The sequence below is a fragment of the Talaromyces atroroseus genome (assembly GCF_001907595.1).
Source record: "Talaromyces atroroseus strain IBT 11181 chromosome Unknown scaffold_12, whole genome shotgun sequence".
Lineage (NCBI taxonomy): Eukaryota > Fungi > Ascomycota > Eurotiomycetes > Eurotiales > Trichocomaceae > Talaromyces > Talaromyces atroroseus.
The window spans coordinates 712,079-730,194 of record NW_017971444.1 but is presented as its reverse complement, the minus strand read 5'-3'; the positions used below and the strand labels follow the sequence as shown (position 1 = coordinate 730,194).

General features: G+C 47.4%; 6 protein-coding genes across 6 annotated transcripts; 3 read left to right on the top strand and 3 right to left on the bottom strand.

Annotated features, from left to right (window-relative positions):
- Nucleotides 1–1,969: 1,969 nt before the first annotated feature.
- Nucleotides 1,970–6,655, top strand: UA08_07926 (hypothetical protein; the record flags this gene model as incomplete). The annotated part of the gene is made up of 1 exon (XM_020262830.1): nt 1,970–6,655. The coding sequence occupies one exon, from the start codon at nt 1,970–1,972 to the stop codon at nt 6,653–6,655; it is 4,686 nt and encodes a 1,561-aa protein (XP_020116893.1).
- A 315-nt stretch (nt 6,656–6,970) lies between these two features.
- On the bottom strand, nt 6,971–9,541 carry UA08_07925 (hypothetical protein; the record flags this gene model as incomplete). The annotated part of the gene is made up of 8 exons (XM_020262829.1): nt 6,971–7,253; nt 7,312–7,421; nt 7,523–7,764; nt 7,839–7,899; nt 7,965–8,076; nt 8,136–8,308; nt 8,387–8,578; nt 8,657–9,541. 8 exons carry the CDS (start codon nt 9,539–9,541, stop codon nt 6,971–6,973), a joined length of 2,058 nt encoding a protein of 685 aa, XP_020116892.1.
- A 706-nt stretch (nt 9,542–10,247) lies between these two features.
- UA08_07924 (hypothetical protein) lies at nt 10,248–11,974 on the top strand (the record flags this gene model as incomplete). The annotated part of the gene is made up of 4 exons (XM_020262828.1): nt 10,248–10,307; nt 10,377–11,052; nt 11,287–11,771; nt 11,822–11,974. The coding sequence occupies 4 exons, from the start codon at nt 10,248–10,250 to the stop codon at nt 11,972–11,974; spliced, it is 1,374 nt and encodes a 457-aa protein (XP_020116891.1).
- A 48-nt stretch (nt 11,975–12,022) lies between these two features.
- UA08_07923 (hypothetical protein) lies at nt 12,023–13,187 on the bottom strand (the record flags this gene model as incomplete). The annotated part of the gene is made up of 2 exons (XM_020262827.1): nt 12,023–12,976; nt 13,050–13,187. The coding sequence occupies 2 exons, from the start codon at nt 13,185–13,187 to the stop codon at nt 12,023–12,025; spliced, it is 1,092 nt and encodes a 363-aa protein (XP_020116890.1).
- A 292-nt stretch (nt 13,188–13,479) lies between these two features.
- UA08_07922 (Vacuolar protein sorting-associated protein 45) lies at nt 13,480–15,371 on the bottom strand (the record flags this gene model as incomplete). Its single annotated transcript, XM_020262826.1, has 3 exons — nt 13,480–14,118; nt 14,172–15,197; nt 15,255–15,371. 3 exons carry the CDS (start codon nt 15,369–15,371, stop codon nt 13,480–13,482), a joined length of 1,782 nt encoding a protein of 593 aa, XP_020116889.1.
- Nucleotides 15,372–15,889: 518 nt separating this feature from the next.
- On the top strand, nt 15,890–17,737 carry UA08_07921 (hypothetical protein; the record flags this gene model as incomplete). The annotated part of the gene is made up of 4 exons (XM_020262825.1): nt 15,890–15,920; nt 15,983–16,027; nt 16,084–17,202; nt 17,268–17,737. The coding sequence occupies 4 exons, from the start codon at nt 15,890–15,892 to the stop codon at nt 17,735–17,737; spliced, it is 1,665 nt and encodes a 554-aa protein (XP_020116888.1).
- Nucleotides 17,738–18,116: the final 379 nt, after the last annotated feature.

The following is an 18,116-nucleotide window of genomic DNA, read 5'->3' as shown; positions in this document are numbered from 1 at the left end:
ATGTCAATGACATACACACCTTTAGTCCGTTTCGTTCTGAAATCGAATAGATTTGGCCATCCTGGACTCTTTCTTCTAAAGATGCGGTCAAGATTCTACTCGATCAAAAATCCAACAACGTGGAGATAAAGCAGCCAGGGGAAACTAGTCATTTGCCATATGTGATCTGTCCACCAACTCGTGGCATGCATTGGGGGGGAAAGCCAGTTCAAATTTCCTTTTCCTCCGAAGCGGTCAAGTTGACACGCCAGAATGCATTGCAGTGCAGTGCATTCAAACACATAAAATAATCCTAGGTGGCATTTGGCATTTGTGTGGTGAAAAGTTGCCGTTTGACGACGAGTCGGATTTTTCTACCTAGTAAGCAGTTTAGGGATTTAAGCGAGGTCAGCGGCGTGCATACACATGTATGCGTGTATGTATATGCATAGGAAAAGACACGGATCATATGCACCGCATATACACGCAGGCAGACAGCATATGCAAATGAGTTGTTCCAAGCTGATAGTTATGAAGTAGATTTAAACGTAAATAAATCCCTGCCTCAGGCTCTGCCTAAAAGTTAAAAGTCAGAACAAACTTTCGGCCCCGGGAGTCACTAGCGGCAGTAGCTGAAAGATTGATATAATGATTAGTAATATCGTGTCAATAGTTAAAGTTAGTTAACTAACTAATGGTTACGTATTCAGCTGAAAGGGCGAGACGTTCGGACCCAAATCGTCCGTCTTGATAACCGAGGTCGTACTTGCTGTTTAGATACCATTCATACTTGAGTGCTGGGATTATAAATACATATCTAAATAACCACATTTAACATAGTTTAACTATGTCTGATTGGCTGGAGAAGCAGATTTATTTATAATACAAAACACTCTCCCGCCGGCTCCCACCGGGCTAAGCTTGTCCGGCTTTCGTCCGCGCAGAGATCGAGTGTTTCAGCTTTATTAGCTAGTTGATACAGATTCGAAAGTTATCACTATACCTGTAGACTGTAGTATACCATTATAATTATATACTCCGTACTAAGATTAACTATACTTTCGATCCTATGCACCCGGCTTACGCGCTAGTCCGGAAGCAGTAAAGAGCTCCTTCCTAAACCAGACCCCGATCACGCTAAGCCGCTTCGGGACATCAGACTCCGTACTCCGTAGTTACGCGCTAACTCCGGAATTGCTCCAGCCAAATTGGCGGCGTTAGGATTCAGGACACACACTCAGCATGATTCAGACCCATGGATCCATATCTTACTTCACAGATTTGTATATGATTCATACGTTGTTTTGTTTCGCCACTGCTTCGTTCATATCTCCACTTGTTGCTGACGATCCTTTTTCTCCTTCTCCCCCCCCCTCCCCCCAAACATCGCTAATCCACGATGTCGAGGAGAGGTCGTGATTGGTAGCTTCTGTAAGCTCTCTTCGAGCAATGCGGTAGATAGCAATCAGCTAAGAAAGATACAATCAGAATGACTCGTGACGGGCTAACCAAGTGTGGTATAGAGCTCCTTCCCTCCCTGACGTATTGGACCTAAGCTCTGGGTGGCTCCTGCCCACAAAAAGGGCATCCTTTACTAATCAAGCCTCTCTGACATTCGAAATCTTTCTGCTCTCGGATTTTGCATCGTCGCTATATCCGTCCTCTAACTAGCTTATAGTCCATCCCTTGCCCCCATCTTGTCCTCGCTCTTCTCTCTTCGTCACTTCTCTCCATCTCTCACCGGGACTCTCTCCACCCCTTCCCTCCTTTCTCCCCGCGCCGTCACAGGCCGGCCAGTCCCCGCTGTTGGCTTGCTGCTCTGCCGGTGTGTTGGATCTAGATATCACAGGAGAAAGACAGCATTAGCATCAATCAATCACTCCGCGGACTAGCAGCACGGTCAGGAATAAGGAGTTTTGTGTTAACTTACGTATCTGAATATCACAACCATTGAGAGAGGCGAAAATCACAAAGAAAAAAAAGGTTCAAAATGGCCGACGAGATTCACAACCAGTCAAACACCGTATTTAATACCGCAACAGAGGAACGTCATACTATGACTAGCTCAGAAAACGTCGTTAGTTCGGAGGAAAACGCTCATCATGCCAACATAACTAGCTCTAATTCTACGGCAGAGTCGACTCTGGCAAGCCCCTCGCAGGTCAGCATTGATGGCCGATGGGGGGAACAAGGCAATGGAGACCCTGTGTCCCGTCATGGCGCAATGGAGGACTACGAAGAAATGAAAAAGGAGCTCAGCCGCCTCAGCCTGCAGCGAACTCGCTCTCAGGCTTCTCGTCGCTCCCACCCCGCCAGTCGATGGCGTTCGGCCATATCTCAGCGAAGTAAAGGCGCTAAAGATGTCGAAAAAACCGAAGGGGGCGAGCTTGAAGATGAGTTGGAGGAAAGCTTCGACCTCGGCGAATTTTTAATGGGCGGTACCCTGGAGCGGAGAACCACAGCAGGCGAGCCTGCCAAAAAGGTGGGCGTTGTTTTCAAGAACCTCAGTGTTTCAGGCATTCAGGCTTCGGCGTCGTTCGCGAGGACGTTGCCTGATGCGTTGATTGGAACTTTTGGTCCGGATTTGTACCGCATAATCCAGCATTTCATCCCAAAGCTTCGTTTTGGCAAACCGCCTGCTACTAGGACTCTGATTAACGATTTCAATGGCGTTGTCCGCGATGGAGAGATGATGTTGGTGCTAGGACGACCTGGCGCTGGCTGCACAACTTTTTTGAAAACCATTGCCAATGACCGTGGCAGCTATGCCGCGGTCACTGGAGACGTCAGTTACGGAGGCATTTCGGCCGAGGAGCAACACAAACACTTCAGAGGCGAGGCCAACTATAACCCAGAGGACGATCAGCATCTTGCCACGCTTACAGTCTGGCAGACATTGCAGTTTTCTCTCATGAACAAGACAAAGAAGGGAGAGCGGGATCGCGTGCCTATCATTCTTGATGCGCTGTTGAAAATGTTCGGCATCAGCCATACCAAAAACACTCAGGTCGGTAACGAGTATGTTCGAGGTGTCTCAGGTGGTGAGCGAAAACGTGTCAGCATAGCTGAGACTTTAGCATCCAAGTCTACAGTTGCCTGCTGGGACAATTCCACAAGAGGCCTTGATGCCAGCACTGCTCTGGATTACGCGAAATCTCTGCGCATTATGACTGATATTAGCAGACGCACTACTTTCGTCACGCTTTACCAAGCCGGTGAAGGCATCTACGAGCTCATGGATAAGGTATTGGTCATTGACGAAGGAAAAATGCTCTTCCAAGGCCCAGCATCCGAAGCTAAGGAGTATTTCGTCAACCTTGGCTTCTACTGCCCGTCACAATCGACAACGGCCGACTTCCTCACGTCACTCTGCGACCCCAATTCCCGCCAGTTTCAGCCCGGTAAAGAGGCTTCCACACCCAAGACTGCCGAGGAGTTGGAAGCGATCTTCCGAAGCAGCGACGCCTACAAACGCATCCTTGATGACGTAGCTCTGTATGAGCGCGAATTGGCCGAAAGTCAGTTAGCAGACACCAGGCGATTCCAGCAGACTGTTGGAGAATCGAAGAGTCGGACCGTTTCAAAGAGTTCCTCCTATACGGTCTCCTTTCCTAAACAGGTGGCAGCGTGTGTGAAGCGAGAGGCGTGGCTGTTATGGGGCGATAAGACATCCCTGTACACCAAGCTATTCATTATCGTATCGAATGCTTTGATTGTGAGCTCTTTGTTCTACGGTGAATCTCTTGATACAAGTGGCGCCTTCGCTCGAGGAGGTGTTCTTTTCTTCTCGGTATTGTTCCTGGGCTGGGTACAGATGACTGAATTGATGCCGGCTGTCTCTGGACGTAACATCATTCAGCGACATAAAGACTACGCCTTTTACCGACCTTCAGCTGTATCGATAGCCCGAATTGTCGTTGATTTTCCAGTTCTATTTGTGATGGTCGTGATTTTCGGTATCATAACATACTTCTTGTCTGGTCTTGATGTGGATGTGTCCAAATTTTGGATTTACATGCTTTTTGTCTACACGACTACTATTTGTATCACGTCGATGTATCGCATGTTTGCAGCCCTGTCCCCGACAATCGACGACGCTGTACGCTTCAGTGGTATCGCCCTGAACCTGCTCTTGATCTTCGTGGGCTATGTGATTCCAAAGCCTACTCTGATCCACGATTCGATTTGGTTTGGCTGGCTGATTTACATCAATCCCGTATCGTATGCCTACGAAGCGGTCCTCACCAACGAATTTTCAAACCGTAATATGACTTGTGATCCATCTATGCTTGTTCCGCGGGGCCCTGATGCTGTGCCGGGCTATCAGAGCTGCGCACTGACTGGCTCTTCGATCGATCAGACTGAGGTTTCGGGAGCTGCGTACCTAGAGACATCCTTCGGCTTCACACGCAGTCACTTGTGGCGGAACTTTGGTGTCCTCATTGCCTTTACAGTGCTCTACATTCTGGTCACTGTCGTTGCGAACGAAATAATGACCTTTGCTCAAGGTGGAGGTGGTGCTCTTATTTTCAAGAAGTCTCGTCGGTCGAAGAACTTGGCCGAAGCCGGGAAGAAGAACCATGACGAAGAAGGTGCAAACACTGGCTCATTGCCCGTCAACTCATCTTCTGGGACTGAAGATGAGAAGATCATGGGGGCCCTATCCACCAGCGATCGTGTTTTCACCTGGTCTAATGTAGAATACACTGTACCTTATGGTAACGGCGAGAGGAAGCTTCTCAACAAGGTTAACGGATACGCCAAACCTGGCATTATGATTGCGTTGATGGGTGCATCCGGCGCTGGCAAGACGACTCTATTGAATACTCTCGCACAACGACAGAAGATGGGAGTTATCTCTGGTGATATGCTGGTTGATGGACAGGTTCTAGGTGCCGATTTCCAGCGCGGAACAGGTTTTTGTGAGCAGATGGATTTGCATGACGGTACTGCAACAATTCGTGAAGCTTTGGAATTCTCCGCTGTTTTACGACAGGACAGAGCAACTCCTTACCAGGAGAAGATTGATTATGTTAACCGCATCATCGACCTTCTTGAATTGGAAGATATTCAAGATGCGCTCATTAGTTCCTTGGGTGTCGAACAGAAGAAGCGTGTCACTATTGGCGTGGAGCTGGCAGCGAAACCAAGTCTTCTTCTGTTTTTGGATGAGCCCACCAGCGGTCTTGACAGCCAGGCAGCATTCTCGATCGTCCGGTTTTTGAGGAAACTCGCGCATGCCGGACAGGCAATTGTATGCACTATTCACCAGCCTTCGTCCATGCTGATTCAGCAATTTGACATGATTCTGGCTTTGAACCCCGGTGGCAATACATTCTATTTCGGGCCTGTAGGTCAAGATGGACGTGATGTTGTCGAATACTTCGCAGATCGCGGCGTCGTCTGCCCGCCTTCCAAGAACGTGGCCGAATTCATTTTGGAGACTGCGGCTAAGCCCGTGGTAAGAAATGGCAGGAAAATTGACTGGAATGAAGAATGGCGGAATTCATCGCAAAACCAGAAATTACTCAGTGAAATCCAACGACTTGTTCAAGAACGGAGTCAGCAGCAGCCCATTGCGGCCGAGGAAACCGCCAACGAGCAACCGACTGAATTCGCTGCTCCCGTAACCACCCAGATTTATATGCTTACCAAACGCGTTTTCCTCCAGTATTGGCGAGACCCGTCTTATTACTACGGCAAGATCTTTGTCAGCGCCATCATTGGAATTTTCAACGGATTTACTTTCTGGAAAGTGGGAGATAATCTATCTGATCTACAGGACCGAATGTTCTCGGTCTTCTTGATCATCCTGATCCCTCCAATTGTCTTGAATAGTATTGTCCCGAAGTTCTACATCAACCGGGCCTTGTGGGAAGCGCGTGAATACCCAAGTCGTATCTATGGATGGATTGCCTTCTGTACTGCGAATGTGGTTTGCGAGATTCCGATGGCCATAGTGACTTCCGTCATCTACTTTGTTCTGTGGTATTTTCCTGTCGGCTTGCCAACGGACTCCAGTACTGCCGGGTACGTGTTTTTGATGACGATGCTGTTCTTTCTGTTCCAGGCAAGTTGGGGCCAGTGGATTTGCGCTTTTGCGCCGTCATTTACTGTTATCGCCAATGTCTTGCCCTTTTTCTTCGTCATGTGCAACTTGTTCAACGGTGTCGTTCGACCGTACAGCTCGTACCCCGTGTTTTGGAAATACTGGATGTACTACGTCAACCCAGTGACCTGGTGGATCCGTGGCACACTCTCCAGCATCCTACCAGCAGCACAGGTGAACTGCGCGCCCGAAGAAGCAACCTACTTCAACCCACCGGCGGGCGAAACCTGCCAAACATACGCCGGAAACTTCGTCGACAACATCGCGCGGAGCGGGTATTTGGGCAACCCCGACGCAACTTCAGACTGCAGTTATTGCACATATAAGAATGGAACCGAGTACATGCACACACTGAACGTGCAAGATGACGACAAATGGCATTGCTTTGGCATCTTTTTGGCCTTTGTTATCATCAATTGGCTACTCGTTTATTTTTTCATTTATACAGTGCGCATCCGCGGCTGGTCGTTTGGCATGGGCTATATTTTTGGATTTATTGGTATGGTTATTGGTGGTATTAGTAATGGTGTGAAAAAGTTGTTCTCGAGGAAGAGTGACGAGAACTAGTTGTTCATCTACCAGATATTTTGGCATTTGTCCACTTTCGTGTTCATGATTTTAATTTGGCTCTTTTTTCTTGCTAGATCGTTTTTTGAAGCGTGGCATATAGATTGGGTGGTGGGTTTGTTTCAACCCACTTTTATTTTTCTCATAATTCTAGCCAAGCATATCTTGCTTAGCTTTCCAGGTGTCCAGCTGAATCTATGTGAACCATGATTTCGGGCATTCGAAAATAAAATGAAACTCGTTTCGAACTCAATCCATTTTGATTAATCTAAATACCACGAATTTTGCAAAACTACTCAAGGGGAAGGGGGTAATTCACCACGCGCCATACCAAGGCTTCAATTCCGCCCCGAGCGGCGGCGCAGGAACTCGCATTGGGACAGGAACCGTAGCCCCAAAGACGTGCGCGAGAATATCTTTTTCTTCTTCCTTTCCCTGATTTTCGTCGTTGTCTTCCTTTACTTCGCCAAGTCTATGTGACGAGGACGAAGAAGAAGAAGAAGAGAGATCAACATCAACAGGGACAAGAACACCACATTCCCAATTGCGGCAGTTGAGTTTTGGTGCTTTTCTCGTGCGGTCGTGTACGATTCTGCCCCTGATTTTTCCATTTTTTCAGCAATTCGATAAAGGAAAGGAAGCGCGGGGGAACTGACCATGCACTCTCTGATAAGTTTGCGCTGCCAACGTACGCCCATCCAGCACAGCTGGAGCCGTCGGGGTGAGTGATTTTTGCGTCTGTGGATGCTGGGCGAATGAATATTATCTATAACAAGTCAATACTAGCTATTAAAGTCACTTGATACAATGATGCCAGTAAGGAAATTCCACCTTGCAATGCATCAACAACCCTTTCCGCCGACTCACAGAGTCGTGCAGTACGTGTCTAGGAAACTTGGGGCCGTCAAACCATTTCTCCTGAAAACAGATTGTGCCTGCGTTTCGATAGCCGCCTTTGGATTTTGAGACAGTTTGATCGGAAGGATAGTAGACGCGGAAATGTTTCTTCCATTCTGCGCCGGTGTTTCGTTGGATGGGGTTGTCGTCGGTGGTGCTGATGGGGAAGGTTTTGAAGGTGCGGAGAGTATATTCGGTTGTTCCGTCGTCTCCTTTATATGTGAAGATAGGCTGTTAGTTTTGCTTTGCTTATCTGGCTTTTGGATGGAGAGATTTAACTACTAACCCTGTGCTGAGAGATAAATGGATCGCATAAATTCGTCTGTTAATGAGCCGATGGAGGAGGTCTTTTATGACACACTCGTGTCAATAATTCTTCCCTTTTGCCATGCTAAAAGAAAACAGGGCTCACCACAAAATCAATGTTGATCGGCTCATGTGTCCTCAGACCTAAGGACTGCACAGCCTTCCCAAGTCCGCAGTGACCTGTCCGTCTCCAGGCTTCACCAATGTGTGAGCCTCCACTAGGAAATGTTAGATTAATACAAATTGAGATAGAATAAAAAGTGACATAGAACCATACATAGTATGAACAAATGCGTAGCGGCTTGTTTCCTTGAAATCGAAATGGGTTAATTTCTCTATAAGGCCGTCACGCAGTGTGCTGGCCTTCAGGAAGTAGACTAGCTCGTCGTAGAAAGCTGTTTTTGTACTAGCGGTCTCTGAACTTCTTGGAAGATCAATCAAAAAGACGGTCTTTATATACGTACAATTGGTTGGTCAGTCAATAATCAACAAGCATGTGTTAGGTACATTGGTTAGTTCGTTTCTTACATTCTCCATGACTCCGCCCTGTTCACCCCAATCGTAAGGAACCAAGTTTGCACTAGGAACAACAATTCGTAGATACTCAGGATGAAACAATAGCATGAGCTTCGAATGCATGCAGTTGACCTGTCCATCCATCGGCGGAAAGCACAAACGAATGTTCGGCATGTCGGCTGTTTCTTCTTCGTATTGATATTTCTGTTTTGTCGATTGCCAATTCAGAATATGCTCGAAATGGTTATAATAAAAAAGATCAAAATGCATAAATTCACTCACGGTAGATTCCTCCTTAGCCTGCATCACAAGCATAAACCTGGTGTCGCGTGTACGAAATTTGGAAAAAAGCCATTCCATGTCCCACTGGAAAGAGCTTAGAATGGCAAGTTGTAGGTCAGAACTCTGCAAAACCTCTTCGATCTTGATATCATCTCCAATCCTTGCACACCCGAATGCCCAGGTCTTTTTGATAACACCTTTAGGGAACCGCAGTGATGGAACAGAAGATGGCTGCACCGTTGTTGCCTGTGGGGTTGCCTTCACATTGGCAATGGCCTGCGCTGCAGAATCGGCCTCCTTGGCTGTTTGTTGCGAGAGAGGTTGTGAGGGTGGAGATCTGGACCATGCTAACTTGTCGATATCGACAACATCTCGTTTAACTAGTTTGGCGTCACGTCGTAATGGCGGCGGTGAAATACTGGATTCTGCCTTGCGCTTTGCAACGCGGGCAAGTCGTTCTTCCTCCAATTTTTTGCGGTCGAGTCCTAGGATACTGAATGCATTTTGTGGTGCCGTGGCTTTGTCGTTGTCATCTCTGAGTCCGAATGCTTCTGTGGACAAGGTATGACCAGACTTGTCACTTGCGGCGTCATCCTTTTTATCTGAATTTTCGACAGAAACAACGTCGTCTAAGTCCTGTGGAGCTTTCATTTCCTGCATAGACAGAGCAATAGCTCGGCGAAAATCTTCATCGTCATCTTCGTCATCTAGGTCAATGACATTTGGCGTTTGTGCATTGGATGAGGTCAGTTTTTGTTCGTCGTCTGAGTCAGCTGTAAGATCGACAACATTATCCTCGCGCTTGAGGTGGGAGGCGTCTTCTTTTTCCATGGAGTCTGCGCGTGCATCTCCAACAGCCGGGTCTTTGTGACCACTGTGAGCCATGGCTGTAAGCTGAAGCTGTCTTGCTGGTTTCAGAGAGCAAGATCTGTGATTCTGCAATAGTGACAATGTTGATGCCTTAAGAAAGGTAACTGATGCAGCTTTTGAAAGAAAGGAAAAATAACTAGCTGCTAGCAGCATGCAGAAGAAAGCTCACATCAACAGATGAGCTGTACATGAGATGTACAGAAGAAAAGAAAGAAAATATGGGCAAAAAGGAGGGGAGTAGCAAGAAAGGCTGTTTGATAATCTGTCAAACAGGATCAGAACCCGTCTATTTACATCCAGCTCCCCGCCACCTGAGTTCCAGGACGTGTATCGTGGTCTAGGCTTAGGCAGCTATTCAAGGACTCTCACATGCTTGAACAAACAAAAATGATATCCTTAGAGTAATCCTCAGCTTTGAAATATGAGGATTAGGATACAGATATGCAGGAAAAGGTGGAGTATGTGAAAAGAAGGAACATTGGAAGTAAGTGATCAAAATTGGATTGATGTTGATACTGCACTAGTCCAGATCTGGCCTAGCTGCCTCTCAGCTGGAAAGAGGCTTAGCGGACCCTCCCTTACTCCCGATGGGGCCCGCCCGATAAGAAGCGATAAGCGATTGAAACGCGACGTCATATGGAGTCACTGAACTGATTGCAATTGACAATTTTGAGCTAGGATCATCTTGATAATAACCAGGCTTACTGCATCTATAGTTACAATGCCACCAGAGCAGAGGAAGAAGAAAGTTGCGGTCATAGGTGCTGGAGCCGCTGGAATGGTCTGTACTACGACAGTCTCATTTCATCGCTCCCAAAATAGATACAATAGGCTAATAGAAAAACCACAGTCCTGCGCAGCCACCCTTGCAAAACATCCAGACAAATTTGATGTAATCGTTTTCGAAACAGCAGAGCATGTTGGCGGACAAGCAACATCTATTGACCTCGACCCGTCCAGATACGGCGCAAGTTGGCTGAATGATGGCGTCCAGGGAGGATCAGCAATTTTCCGATATACATTCAACTTCTTCCGCCAATATAGACATGAGCCCCAGGAAGTGAAATTACAGGTATCCTTCGGCAAAGGGAAAGGCGGATTTTGGACCAATGTCTTCCCTAGCCCCCTTGTGGATAATCATTCTGCAGAAATCAAGAAATTGGGGAAAGTTCTGAAATGGATCAAGTATACTCTGTTCGTGACGGGAGTCATGCCCGTCAAGGTCATATTGCGTTTATTTCGATTCAGTTTTGATTTCAGGAATAAAATGGTTCTGCCCTTGCTGGCCCTGTTTCTGGGCACCGGTAACCAGACCCCCAATGTGCCCAGTGCTTTGCTCGAGCGCCTCTTTGACGATCCGAACATGCGCCTGTGGGATTATGACCCGGATACTCTCCTTCCAAACCTACCATCAATGTACACGTTTCCCAACCTGGGCAATTTCTACCGTGACTGGACAGATGATTTGTGCTCTAAGGGTGTCAAGATCAAAATCCCATGTGAAGTGGAAATTGTTGAACGAGATGGTCAAAGAGTGGTGCTTAGGACAAGAATTAAAAACATTCAGAACGGCTATTCACATCCAACCAATGTGCCAGGAACATTGTCTGAGTCGCCAATCTGCGAGGCAGATAGAAGAGGAATATGATGAGCTTGTATTATGCACCCAGGCAGAAGATACCATGAAGCTTCTCGGTCACCATGCAAATGGAGGGAAAAGTTTGTCCTCGGTGGGGTAAAGTATTTTAACGACATCACAGTAACGCATTCCGACTCGAAACACTTTCATAATATCTTTGAAAATAGGTTTCGTGAGGATCTGTGCGCCAAAGCGACCTCAAAAGAACGAAAAGACCAGATATTGTTTGCTACGAGCGAGCCTCAACGCCGAAAAGATGGCTGGATTGGGTTTCAACCAATGTACTATACACATTCATATGCAACGCATCCCGACAAGATAGAAATGGGCTTCGATTGCACCAATTACCAATACCAATTCCGCGAAAATCTCGAGGACGGAAGCTCGCCGCCGGAGCGTGATCGCCACATGTTCCAGACCATTTTCTTAAATGATGTGGAAAAGGACCTCTGGACAATTGACAGCATCGACGAAGACAAGGTTATATGTCGAAAATGGTGGTGTCAGTGGGGTCATCGTTGGCAGCATTATCTCCGTGTGGTTCCCGGTTTGATGTTCATTAACGGTAAAAACCATACCTTGTTTGGTGGTAGTTGGACACTCGTGGTGAGCAGCGAAAGATAAATCATGTGTGTTATCAAGCTGACAATCTCCAGAACATGCACGAAGTAGCTTGTGTTTCTGGTATTGCTGCCGCGTATCGACTAGGTGCAACGTATGAAGCATTCGATGAGTTCGCGGAGGAATTTTTCGCCAAATATTTGCTTCTCACACACGGAGTTCGATATAAGCCATCAGGTAGGGAATAGGGTCGTGTAGCTTTAGTTTTTCTTAAGCAAAAGGTAGTTTCATTCAAACTAGCCTGTCCCTGGGCCATCCTCATTTTCATCACTTTTCACAGACTTCGAGTCTGTGTTATGCTCACCGGCAGACCCCTGGTCAGCTAGTGGAAAGCTCAAATACTTCCAGTCCTCAATCTCCTCCGTAATACATCTCAACCTGTCGCGGATGCTGTCGACTGCATAGGATCCCAGTAGTAGACGCAACGGGGGAAATGAGCAGTGCCCTAACTGCCATACCAGCTCAGCAGCCTTGACAGCGCTCCCAGGCTGTTTATCGCCAATCCATAGTAGCAGGCGCCGTGCATGCGATGCTGGAGATGAGTTTGTCCGGTATGGCTCGCTTGTAGGTTTAATGAAAAAGTGTCCGTACGCAGGCAAATGAGCGGGTGCATTCTCGAAAGTGGAGGGTGTTAACTTGGTGTCATCATCGCGCCGTATATGTCCCGGTTCAATCAAGCTAACTTTTATATTGAAGCTGTTGACTTCATATAGCATACTCTCTACCAACCCTTCCACGGCGTATTTTGACGCGCAGTAAGGCCCCAATCCAGGCACACCTAAAGCTCCCGAGATAGAGCTAAATATCAAATATCTCCCAGCTCTTCTGTCGCGAAAATATGGCAGGGACAAATGAATAATATTAAGCGTGCCCATGAAATTAGTCTCGAATTGGTTGCGAATATCGTAATCGTCTTGATCCTCACAAGCGCCAATGACTCCGTAGCCAGAGCAATTCGCGATGATGTCTACGCGGCCGAAGTGTGCAATTGCCCTGTCAATGACTTCTTTCACTGTCTCGCGTACTCGAACATCGCATAAAAGCCCTAAACAGTTTTCATTCTCATATTGCATTCGTTGCATTGACTCATGGCTGTCCTCGAATGTGCGTCCGACAGCGGCTACCAGATCGTTGTGTATGAGAGCGGCTTTTGCAAGGGAACGGCCTATGTGTCCTGTTGCGCCAAAGACCTGTTATTATTTTCAGGGCCATCTTTTTAGCAATCTATAACAACGAAGCACAGCCAAAGTAAGAGCTACTTACAAGCCATACCAGCTGCTTGGGAGGATTGTTCGGCCCAGGAGGGTCGGTGGTCGAGGGAAGCTGTACTCTGGGATCCCGGGCAGCGGACGATGGGGACAAAGAATTTATGTATGCTGAAGGGCTTCCAAAAAACTCCATAATTGAAAAGCTGCTTTCAAGAACGAGGCAATGTCAACGTAAGAGAAACCCTGTCAAGGAAAAAGCCATCCATTGGTAGCGAACAGCTAGCTAGCATGCTAGCGTCTCTCCGCATTGTGCGGGGCCGCTCGGTCTTTTGTACTACGCGGATATACGCCATGTGATACTGGGCGATTGTATAATTTAATATAATAATATAGTTATATCTACCGGCTAGACACAATACCCCTCAGCGGTTACTCCAGACAACGCCGAAACCTTGTTTATCATTAAAAGCAGTGATGAGATACTATCAGCGCCCGACTTCCCTTCTTAATCGCCCAGCTGCTGTACCAGGAGCTGGCTGGGGCCAATTGCTAACTGCATCGTCGACTTCCTCGAAAAATGTGGTGCTATTGTGAATGGTAGTTGCGCCTAATACCACCCTGATTCCTGGAGAGCTGGCATTGACTTGCGCAATCAACTTGGCTTCTTCATACGTCGCTCCGCCAATCATAAAGACAATAATGTCTTGCGGCTTATCCCTTGTATGTCCACCACCTTCCAAAAAGGGATATTGCAATTCTCGTAGCTTGCCCTTTATGAGATTTTGCAGGGTTACCTCCAGTCGAGGCGAATGCTGGGTATAGACATTCTCGACTCCTTTCAATCCTCTAAATCGGTCACGAGCACCGGAAAACAAAGAGGCTGATTCAAAAAGATCGGAGAAGCCACCGGCAACGGGAGGAGCTTGCAGAGAATGATGGTATGCAAGAAGCTTGGAAATGATATTTACGCGATGTTGTGGCACGTTACCGGCAGCCGAGAGTAGATCAAGCAATACTGGTAATGAATTGTTCGGTTGCTTTTCGTAGCGTATAGCATATAGGGCAACCAAGCGGATTTTATTCTCGGCCGGAACTGAAGGAAGTTGAATTAATTTTTGTATAGACTAGAACACGTTAGTGAAACACCAGTGAGGGTTATGTTCAGGGAGGTGCTCACGCGTAAATCACTGGCGTGATTGTCGTTACATGCCAGGCTCTGTTCCAATTCACTAACGTCCAATAGATTATCCTCACCAACACGACGACTGAGTTCACCAACTAGCGTCACATGCTTGCTGACATTGCCTGACAATTTCCGGAACTCCGGATAATCCTCGACGAATCGCTTCATATCTGCGATTGACTCGATGCTCATATTACTTTGGGTCTTAGCTTGATATTGCTCGACATATTCCTTGATATTTCCACCCAAGTCGCCAAAGTTCTGGTACATGTTCTTCTTGTAGAAGGGATCTTGGTCCTGAGACAGCACTATTTCCTGGAGTTCCGGTCGAATATCAGGCACATCGCGCAAATCAACCCGTCCATTCTGAATACCAATCAATTCATGTACCATAGCTTGATAAGTCCACTGTGTGAGAAGAGGTGTGATGGGATCATCTCGGCGGTCGAGGATTAAAAGGATTGGAGGAGTGTCGCTTTTTCGAAAATTAAATAGCTGCTCTTCTTGAGTAAGCTGATACCGGACTTCGGTTGCCAGCTTCTTGGCTAGCAGACTGTTTTTCTCGTATCTGATCAAGGGGTTTTTCTTCAACGCGAGCAACATAGCAATCACGCCTTCGGTCGTCCTTTGCAGCGCGTCGCTATTCCACACGTCGGGGCTGTTGCTCCATATTCTATGTAGAGGATATCCAAGATTGAGCGAGCACAAATCAGGATTGACCACGATGAAGTCAGCGAATTGCTCCTGGACCACACGGACGACTTCATGGTCGTCCGCTTCTGCAAGTCTCTCGAGCGACGATTTACGAATAATATTCGTGAAGAAAAGGTGGTAATCACCGTACTTGGGGTTTCGCAGTTCGTCGATCAGCAATTGTATTGAATCCGGCGACGGTCGTACGAAGCATATACACCGTAAATGCCGCATTTTCTCTCGCGCCTGGTTATCCAATCGGTCGACGAGGTAGACTTCATGATTGAGGAGTGCTGACTGGGTGATGGCCGTGGAAACGATCGGAACCTACAGGCATCAGTCAGCGGGAGATTGGGAAGGTGAAATAACGCCGTGTTTGCCCACTGTCTCACTATCAAGAAGGAGGATCTTCATTTTGGCCGATGACGTGCCGACTGTGGTCGAGTCGCCGACTGTCACCATCCGGGACAGGTACCCGGACACGGCTGCGACGACGTCCATGGTTGCTGGGACTTGACAGAGCTTCGAGGGGCAGCAGCGTAAAGTGGATGGCGCCAGGTAGAGATACGTAAGACTAGTTGAGCTAAAGAACTACCCCGTCGTAGTTAAGCACTGCCCGCGGAGCGAAGGCCTCTGATAGGCCGAACTAGCAATTCTGGTGAACGAGCCTTTTCAACAGTCTGCGGCCCATGGCCGGTCGGTTCCGTGTCGCTGTGGTCTCTGTGGTCTCTGAGGAGTCAACTCTGAGCGATTGTGCAGATCCAATGTACGGTCGGTGTCTGGCACGTGATGGAGTTGATTTGTTGACCAGTCAGTCGGGGCGGTCACTCAACCTCAACAAACAGCAAAAAAATTAGCTCCTTCCCTGCGCACCCCATGACGGCATGCGCCTTCTCCTGCTTCTTTAAATCCAGCCATTATTCCTTCTTTTCTTCTCTTCTGTCAGCTTCCTCTTTCCTGTGCATGAGCGCCATTTGAAGAGCTGTGTAGACCACCATTGGCTACAGCCCCCCCCCGCCATGGCTGCGTTGCGCGCTTATATCGACGCTCGTCAGTAGTTAGCTTACCCAGATGCTTCTTAGCCGTGACTGACTGACAATCTATGCAAACAGCTTTCGTGAGTGTCTCGTCGATCCTGGGAGCGTCCGTTGACGAAGGTATGCGAGATCGGCTGTAATGGCGCGATGTGCTACTGCTAATTACCTTTGAATAGTTAAACTCATTGGATCCTTCATTCTTTCATACCCCTTAGCGGCTATCCTCAAGCGAATCCCCGACAGAGATCCATGGAAAAAGAATGCCTTCATTGTCTTCGTGTCTCTTTTCTATATTATTGGGCTGTACGAGCTCTGGGATGGCTTGCGAACCCTGCTCTACAGCTCTGTGGCAACCTATCTCATTGCCTACTACATTGACGGTTCTTTGATGCCTTGGATCGGCTTTACCTTCTTGATGGTGCACATGTCCGTCAGCCATATTCACCGACAAATAACAGATGATGCGTCAGTCGTCGATATCACCGGACCTCAAATGGTGCTTGTCATGAAACTTTCGGCATTTTGCTGGAATGTGCATGACGGTCGGCTTCCACAGAGTGAACTCTCAGATGCTCAAAAGTACGCCGCAATCAAGGAGTTCCCAAGCGTATTAGATTTTGCCGGATATGTTCTATTCTTCCCGTCCTTGTTCGCAGGTCCTGCCTTTGACTATGTTGACTATCGCCGATGGATCGAAACAACGCTGTTTGATGTTCCACCAGGCACCGATCCCTCGAAGATCCCGCCAACTCGCAAGAAGAGAAAAATCCCGCGTAGTGGACGTCCAGCGACGGCGAAGTTGGTTTTTGGTCTCTTTTGGATCCTACTCTTTGTGAAACTAGGTTCTCTTTATCCACCCAGTTTCTTTTTGAGCGACGAGTATGAGAAATTCTCATTCCCGCGTCGTGTCTGGCAACTTCACATGTTTGGATTTGTCAATCGGCTCAAATATTACGGATCCTGGTCCCTGACCGAAGGTGCTTGTATTCTATCGGGTCTCGGATACAACGGCTTCGACCCGAAGACAGGCAAGGTTTTTTGGGATCGTCTGGAAAATGTCAATCCTTGGGGCCTAGAGACTGCGCAGAACACTAGAGGATATCTCGAGAATTGGAACAAAAATACGAATCATTGGTTGCGGAACTACATTTATTTACGAGTCACGCCCAAGGGTAAGAAGCCAGGATTCCGGGCTAGCCTGGCAACCTTTGTTACCAGCGCCGTCTGGCATGGCTTTTATCCCGGTTACTACCTGTCATTTGTTTTGGCATCCTTCATTCAGACTGTCGCAAAGAGTACGTTGCTAGCATCCTTTCTTTTATTGCTGTCCCTTAGCATTAGATCACTAATGGTATTTCAGATGTCCGACGCCATGTTCGCCCTTTCTTTCTGAGCCCAGATGGATCTAAGCCGACGGCCTTGAAACGTTACTATGACTTGGCATCTTGGTTTGCAACTCAATTAATTATGTCGTTTACAGTCGCGCCATTCGTCATTCTCTCCTTCTCCGACACAATTGCATTATGGAGACATGTGTATTTCTATGGAGTTTTGGCCGTTGCTTCAGCAGTTGCGTTCTTTGTCAGCCCCGCCAAGGGCTACCTTATCGCACAACAGAAGAAACGCAGTCGTCCAGCATTGGCACGAACTGTCAGCGCAGAGAATCCTGTGTTGGGTCTTCCAAATGATCTAGAGAAGGAAGTCGACAATGCAATTAAGGAGATTTCCGAAGACATTGAAGAGATGCGCAAGAACGGCTCTAAGGTTTCTATGCCGTCGCCTCAGGAACTACGTGGTTTGGTGGAGGAAAAACTTGGCCAAAAGAAGTAGGCGAGAAAACAGTCATTCACGACCGTTCTATCTGATTTATTTTCCTTCGACGTCCTGTATGACTTGACATATTTTCTGCATGCGCATTGTCTCAACTAATTCACTACATCTATATTAGTGCGATATCCATATAGACCTGTGTTTTCAATCCAGTTATCCAATACTAGCCGGATCAATCAGTTTGATGGTCAGTTAGATTAGATGAACGATGTGCAGTTACAACTCTGAATCTATTCCGCCTTGCATTTGCCTAATAAATAGCTTTAGATGCCAGATAAGGAAATGACAATAGGGCAAACCCAGACAAATATTAGGAGATGATTTCAATTTTGAAAATCCGTAATTTATACATTCGAGATAGGTCACGTGCATCGCGGCG